We start from the raw sequence: 7,752 nt of genomic DNA, 5'->3' as shown, positions 1-7,752 counted from the left end.
GTCGAATGTTCAAGTCTTACAGTAATCATAGATGAAATAATTTAAAAATACTTTAGTATATTTGCTGTTTAAAAAATAAATAAATAAATAATAACTAGATATTTTTTATATTTAGCCGGTGTTTGAGATTTATTTAAAAACAATTTATTAATTTATTGATTTTTTTGAAAAGTTAATAAGTTAAAAAAATGTTTGCCAAAATGACTTTTAAAATAACTCTCATTAATCATTCAAAAATAATTTCAATAAACTAAGAATGTTAACTTTTCAAAACTCTTTATAATATTTTGGGTTGCAAAAGACAAATTTCTCTTAAAACATGTATAAGCTATTGATTTAGAACATCTCTAACCATACATTAAAATATCACTTTTACACAATAACTTACATTATAATACTTCAACCCTACATTATACCTAACATTATATATAGTATTGGATTTTAGTGTAATATTATATATAGTGTTGGATTTTAGTTTAAAACTAAAAAGAACAATATACATAGAATATTTTTTTAGTGTTAAATATAGTGTAATGGGTTGGAGGATTTTAGTGTTTACATTATTTTTTACACTATAATTATAGATATTACGTAAAAAAATAGTGTTAAAGGTTGAAGATGGTTTTATTAACTTTCTGTCTTCTTCCACCATAAAAGTTAGTTTAAACACTTTTTAAAAAACTAATTTTCTTATAACCGTAAGTTAATAAGTTTTTTTTCTTCCAAAAAATCATTTTCGGATTCTTGTCTTGATGGTGGATACTTGTAAAGAAGATCATATTCTTTGATCTTTCATCTTCATCAACTCCCCAAAACCAAATGCATCAAAAGGCTCCAAAGTTTGTCATTCTAAAACATTATATAGTTGTTTTTAATATTATTCTAACATTTATAAATGGATCCTAGATGATTTGGTTTTGTATATAAACTTAAAAATAAACTTGTTATTTTTATAAGATTTCCTTTGTGGTTATGAAAAACACACTTATATTTTGTATCAAATCCCATTATAGGGTTCCTTCCACCCTCAACCTCTATCACCTCCAAAGTGCCCTAGACAAAGCTATAGCCTCCGTGCAAGTTTTGAGCTCATCTTTGGTGTTTTTGTAATCTTGGAAGGAATAAGAAGGAGCCTCTAGTGATTGAATCCAACAAGCAAGCCACCTCCATCCTTTCCTTGCAAGTTTTGAGCTCATCTTTGATGTTTTTTTTTATCTTGGAAGAAATAAGGATTCTCTAGTGATTGAATCCGACAAGCAAGCCACCTCTATCCTTTTGTGCATCTTCTAAAATAGTTGTGAGTCCTCAAGCTCCCATTTTTATGATTCATTTCTTATAGATCTAGCTTTCTTAGCATATTTTTGCCCATATATGAAGTTTAAGTGATGAGATGAGATAAAGTTTGCAACTTTATGGCTTATATTGGTACTCTGGTCACTATATCTCCTAGATCTAGAAAATGAATGGGCTTTGAGAGCCATGCATGGGTTTTAGGTCCTTTTCTCATAATTTTGACATTATTGGGTGAAGGAAATACATGAGTTATGCATGTCCATAAAGTTTGGATTTTTATGGACCATTAGGGTCCCAATAAGCTTTCTAGAATGTATAATCAAGGAACTATTCAAATTAAGGACTCAATCCATTAAGCTATCGTAGTGTGGTAGCCATAATGTGGCAAGTTGGGTGCCACGACGTGGCAATGGAAAATGTCGGGACGGTTTTGTCTGGACTCTGCCACGACGTGGTAGCTTGTCTGCCACGACATGATAGCAGATTTGATCATGATCAATTTGAATGGCCACGACATGAAGATCATCTAGAAGTTGACTTTGACTGTTGACTTAGTTTGACTTCTAGTAAAATGGCTAGTTTTAGAAAGTAGACTACTAGTTACCTTTTATGATTCATTAGGAGGTGTATAGCACCCGCTTCTCAACTGTGTAGGCCTGTTAGTTGTTGATCGCGTTTGTGAGGTGAGTCTTCTCACTATTCTATGTATGATGCTAGTTGTCTTTGTGACTCTTGCATGGAAGAACAAGACCTGACCCCTGAAAATTATATGAAAGACTAGGGTTTCGCCCCTGACACTGGTATGAAAGACCGGGATTTGGACCTTGGCAATTGTATGGAAGACCAGGATCTGGCCCCATGGAACTTGCACAAGTAAATACCATGATTTGGCCTATGACAAGAAGTGATTGTAATACTTTGATTTGGCCCATACCATTCATTTGGAGTGAAAATAGAGTTGTTATGTTATGTATGGTATGTGGTCTTTTGGGGAATTCACTAAGCTTTGTGCTTATGCTGTTATGTTTAAATGTTTCAAGTACTTTTAGTTTGAAAGGGCAGGATCTAACTTGCTCGTATTACGTCCCACAAAGATTTATTTTGCACTATCTTTTTGATATACTTTGATATTTTGAGAATTTTATATACATTTATTGGTTTGAACAAATGATTGTATGGTTTTGGGATTTGAAATAAAAAATTTTACTTAATATTTTTGGGATGTTACACTATATCAAATCATTATTGCACTTTTACGAAAAGAATATTAGATGGTTGAAATGACATAGAGTTTACAACCTTTATATAAACTATATACCATACGAGTTATATCTCTCTTCTTTCTTTCTTCTCTTTTCATGTGATGACCATACCCTAAGGATGTGTTTTGGTCATGATTTTGAGGTGACAGAAGGGTGGATGGTGGTGGCATATAATGTATATCACATAGCCTTAGAGCATCTACAATGTATAGCTCAATAAGGTGACATTAATTGGATTAAACTAAACCATAATAAGATCACAAGTACTCATACTATACTTACCCGCATTTTCATCTTTATAAGCTTTACATATTTTCGTGTTAGTTATTATCATAAGTTCATAACTCATAAAACATTGGCAAAACTGCCCCCGACTATAAATTTTGTAAGTTTAATTTCTTATAAATAAATTAAAACATTTAATCTATGATGAAAAAAAAGTATTATTAAACTATATATCAATTCAATATTATATTTTCTATAAAGAGAATATTGGATGATTGAAATGATAACATAGATAACATCTATAATGCATGATTAATGGAAGAGTTGGACGAGATGAAATGTCTAATTGACGTTCTTAAACTCAATGATAATAGGATGTTAGATTGATGTTTAATTGATATGGAGTGCATTGACAATTGGACTATTCAATTAAAAAAAACTTTTAAAGTTTAAAATACATTTTCCATTAAGCTTTTGTAGAATTTAACAGGGCGAACTTGGTTCCATAACCGAAAAACTGAATTTATGGATATAGAGGAACCAAAAACCGAACCAAATTACATTTCGGTTCCCAATTAGTACTGGTTCTAATTCGGTTCAGTTCCAACATGTGTTTTGTTTAAACCTAAGAGTTCAAGATGTATAAGAATTTTATTAGGCCTGACAATTGGGTTGGGTTCGGGTTAGCGGGATGGCGGGTCAGAATACATTAACCAACCCAACCCATATAATATATGGGTTGGTGGGTTGGTGGGTTGAAAACATCAACCCAACCCAACCCATATAACCCATATAAGTATATAGGTTTGTGGGTCAGTGGGTCGAACCCAACCCGTATGACCCATTTAATAAGCAACATATTTACAATGAAATTAAAAAATACAAATAAAATGAAGTCATAGTCTTAAATATTCAACATAAAGTCATAAACATATAGTCATAAACAGGTGTGACGACGACGAGTGGTGTACGACAGCCGGAGGACGAGAAGATGAGTAGTGTTCGTGCGACACTGCGACAGTCGATGACTCGATGCCTCAATCGACGAAGACGTGAGACACGGAGTCATGAGTTTGGAGACTGAAAACCGAATTTCTTTTTGAATAGGGGATTCTTAGGGGCTAGGGCACGCTAAGTCGACTCGAAGATGTTTTGCAGTTTTGGAATTGAGAAAACGATTAAACGATAATCAAATATTCAAAACTGATAAATAATTAAATATATTTCTTAAACATAATATATATATATATATATATATATATATATATATATATATATATATATATATATATATATATATATATATATATAATCGGGTTGACGGGTTGACCCGCGAACCCAAACAGATAACCCAATCCAAACCATGAAATAAATGGGTTGGCGGGTCAAAATTCTCAACCCAAACCCGTTTATTTTCACGTTAGGTTACTGTCGGGTTATGGGTTGGATCACATATTGTCACCCCTAAATTTATAGAATAATAATATAACAATCGATTAAATTATATAAAATTCAATGAGATGACTTAGTGACTTGTATGGTAAGAATAGTAAGCAAATAAATAACTTTAATGTATTTAAAATCAATTTCTTAGTAATATTTTAAAATTATTTACTTTGTATTATTTTAAATACTTAACGATTTGTCACTTTACTTCATTTTTCAAAGAGTTGTAACTAAATTTAATGTTAAAAATCTCCACAAGACCACCTTTTTGCTACTTGTTCCGCCAAAAAAATTCTATAAATCCAACTACAATCCCACCATACCATCTTCCCCTTCTCTTCCACCTCTTCTCCAGGATCCTTAAGATCCATATTCTCTTCATGTTCCTGCATTAGTTTTTAAGCTTATTTTCCACAGAAAATTTACTCTGTTTTCTGTTTTCAAATTCAAGGTTCTACCATTGCTCTTCATCAATCATCTTCAGAACCTTCAAATTTTCATCTGCTTTTTCACAATAATCTGCAGCAAAACACCTGGTTTTAGTCATTTTTTATAATCTTATTTCTTCTGGGTGTCTTTTCTCCAAAAAGAATCGGCATTAATGTTCAACCAAAGCCAATTGTTCTTAATGTTTGAAATACATGTCTCAAATTCTAAGTGAAGTGTTTTGTTTTGAGTTTATGATCAATTCCACTTACTGGCGCAGGACCCATTTAGTTCAATCGTTCTCAGTTGTCTTTCTCTACTGGTTCTATTACGTTACATGATTTTTGCCCTGTTTTCTGCTATAACTGTAAACCACTCCTAATTAGATCTAAATCTATACAGAATCTTATATCTATCCGAATAATAATAAAATTAAAGCTTTAATACCATCTGGGTCCTGTTTATTTTCTTCGAATTCACTCTCCAAATCTCCAAGTCCGAGATTTTGTTACTGTATTTTCATGGCTTCCTCCAGTGGTACAGCGACAACGTCATCAGGTGGTTCATACCCGCTTCAGATATCGGGTTCAGACGAAGATATTCAGCAATTAATGGATCAGAGGAAGAGGAAAAGAATGGTTTCAAATCGGGAATCAGCAAGGAGGTCGAGAATGAGGAGGCAAAAGCACCTGGAGGATCTCATGATTCAGCTGAGTCAACTCAGAAAGGATAATAGTTTGGTTATAGCTAATGTTAGCACCACCATTCAGCATTATACGAGCGTGGAGACTGAGAACTCGGTGTTAAGGGCTCAGGTGGCGGAGCTCAGCCACAGGTTGGAGTCGCTTAATCAGATCATGGCGCTCATGAATCAACCTATCGACGCCGGTTGTGGGTTTGTGGAGGAGCAGTATGGCATGGGTGGCACTGAGTTGATCGACGAGTTCATGGTTAACTCACTGAGTAGTTTTTATGCGAATCAGCCTATTTTGGCTTCTGCAGACATGATTCAGTAGTGAAGTGAAGTGTAGTAAGAATCTCCTCGTTGAGAATCGAGATCTTTTAGAGGGTAGATTCGTCATTTGGTATCATGGGTTGGGTGGGGTGAGCGTCGAGGGTGCTTAGAGGGTGGATTGTCATTTAAACTTTTATTATTGTTTGGCAAAATAGGTTTAGCATTCTACGAAAACTGTAGATATGCAATCGAGCATGTGTAATCGTCAAAACAACGTTGGTTGATCCTTTTCTTAGATTTAATAATGACAAATTTTAAAAATGTTCATATTCTTTAATGTTTATTTACGGATTTACATTATATTACAATGACATTTCCGAATTTAAATTATATTTTCATTCTTAAGGTTATTCTTTAATTAAAAGAATCCTCCCTAATAAATAATTTTTTTTTGCCATATGTCATGTTCTCTTTTATTTGGATATATAGCATTTTCTAGAATTTTTGAATTTTTTATTTTTTACTTGTCATTTTATTGTATTTTTTATTTTATTAAATTAAAATTTCACATTTAATATGTAAGGTAATATATATGTAAGATATTTATTAGAAATAGTTTATATATGTAATATATTCAATATATTAAAACATTATTAATTTTAATAATTCAAAATTTTTCTCATTTTTCTTATAAATTCAAACTTTTCAAATTGTTAAAATTTTATTTAATTTTTTTTAAATAAACTAATGTAATACATGGTTATCACATCTAGTTAATTTATACACATATGATATTATTTAGAGTAAACTTCAAAAATGGTTTCTATGGTTTGCATTTTCCTGTGATTCAGTCCAAACCCCGTGAGTTTGTAAAAATGTCATTTTCAACATGTTTGTTTGTGAGTTCGGTCCCTTCCAAAAATGAAATTACTAAATTGCCCTTATTTAATTTCCTTTTGATTTTATTTTCAAATAACTAAAAAGAAAATGAGTCGTCTCTCTCTCTCTCTCTCACACACACACACATACATATATATATATATATATATATATATATATATATATATTCATACATACATACATATATACATAAACACATATACACAATCTCCCTCCTTCTCTTTCTTTCCATATGTCTCTTTCTTTCTAACTCCATTCTTCTTACAAAATATACTCTCACCAAAAAACAATAAATTGGCACTGGGAAACAAGAAATGATCACATGACCACCTTCAAGTCAACCAAACTTGATACTATCACCATCGAACGAACCACCAAGAGGTTCGATCCAAGCCCACATGGCCAGTTCCTCAATCGGTCACCATCGTCGTTGTGTGTCGCCACACCTATCTCGTCGGAGTTCACTTTCGGCCAACCATTACATATGAGATCAACATCGGTTGAATCCCCTCATCCTCGACGTAAAATCCTTAAAGAAACCACCCAAAACCTCGTGAAAAAACAAGTCCAATAGCCACTTCTAGAGATTTGGAATGCCGGCGGCAGCTAAAGTTTCACTAGAGATCTAGAATGATGGCAGCTACGGTTTTCCAGAGATTAAAGAAGGAGAAAGCATGGGGGCATTTTGTTGTCTCAAAGATATTGGTGGTGGATATTCGTTAGAGAGAAACATAAAGGTAGAGAAATTGATGGTGGTGATCATGGGCAGAGATAGTAGGGAGGCTGACGGATGTTTCGCCCCCCTCAATCTCCTTTAAAACATCAAAGTATGATATATACAAACAACGAGTCTATGATTTATTTAAAAGCCAACTGTCTGTTTTTGTGATGCCAAGGCCCTTCCAATATCTTTTTAAAAATTCAATTATTATATAGGAAAGTAATGAGGCTAGACTAATAGACTAAAATTAAGGCACAAAACTAGAATTTCATCGACATCACCCTATTTATTTTAATTACTTATTTACTTCCATTTATTTTAATTGATTTTATTAATATCTCTTTTAATTGCCAATTAACTGGTAAAGTAAGTAACTATTTTATCTTTCATTCGTGACCTGGTTTCAATTAGCCAATATAGCATCTAACTCCTATTTATACAATTTCTTCTTTATCATTTTTTTCACTATCGTCCAAGACCTTCGTCGGGCACAATTAAGCCCCCTTATCCTCAAATCCTGACTC

The 7,752-nt window shown here is 32.7% G+C and overlaps 1 protein-coding gene across 1 annotated transcript; it reads left to right on the top strand.

Moving 5' to 3' along the window:
* Positions 1–4,536: 4,536 nt before the first annotated feature.
* Positions 4,537–5,950, top strand: LOC111918251 (bZIP transcription factor 11). Its single transcript, XM_023913936.3, has one exon. The coding sequence runs from the start codon at positions 5,174–5,176 to the stop codon at positions 5,666–5,668; it is 495 nt and encodes a 164-aa protein (XP_023769704.1). The 5' UTR covers positions 4,537–5,173; the 3' UTR covers positions 5,669–5,950.
* Positions 5,951–7,752: the final 1,802 nt, after the last annotated feature.

This window comes from Lactuca sativa, chromosome 9 (assembly GCF_002870075.4).
Source record: "Lactuca sativa cultivar Salinas chromosome 9, Lsat_Salinas_v11, whole genome shotgun sequence".
In the NCBI taxonomy this organism is placed as follows: domain Eukaryota; kingdom Viridiplantae; phylum Streptophyta; class Magnoliopsida; order Asterales; family Asteraceae; genus Lactuca; species Lactuca sativa.
The sequence above is the reverse complement of the archived record's forward strand: the minus strand, read 5'-3'. Positions and strand labels throughout refer to the sequence as shown.

What these genes read in the sequence shown, in the direction of transcription:
- LOC111918251 (XM_023913936.3), top strand. Translation starts at nt 5,174, where the DNA reads ATGGCTTCCTCCAGTGGTACAGCGACAACGTCATCAGGTGGTTCATAC.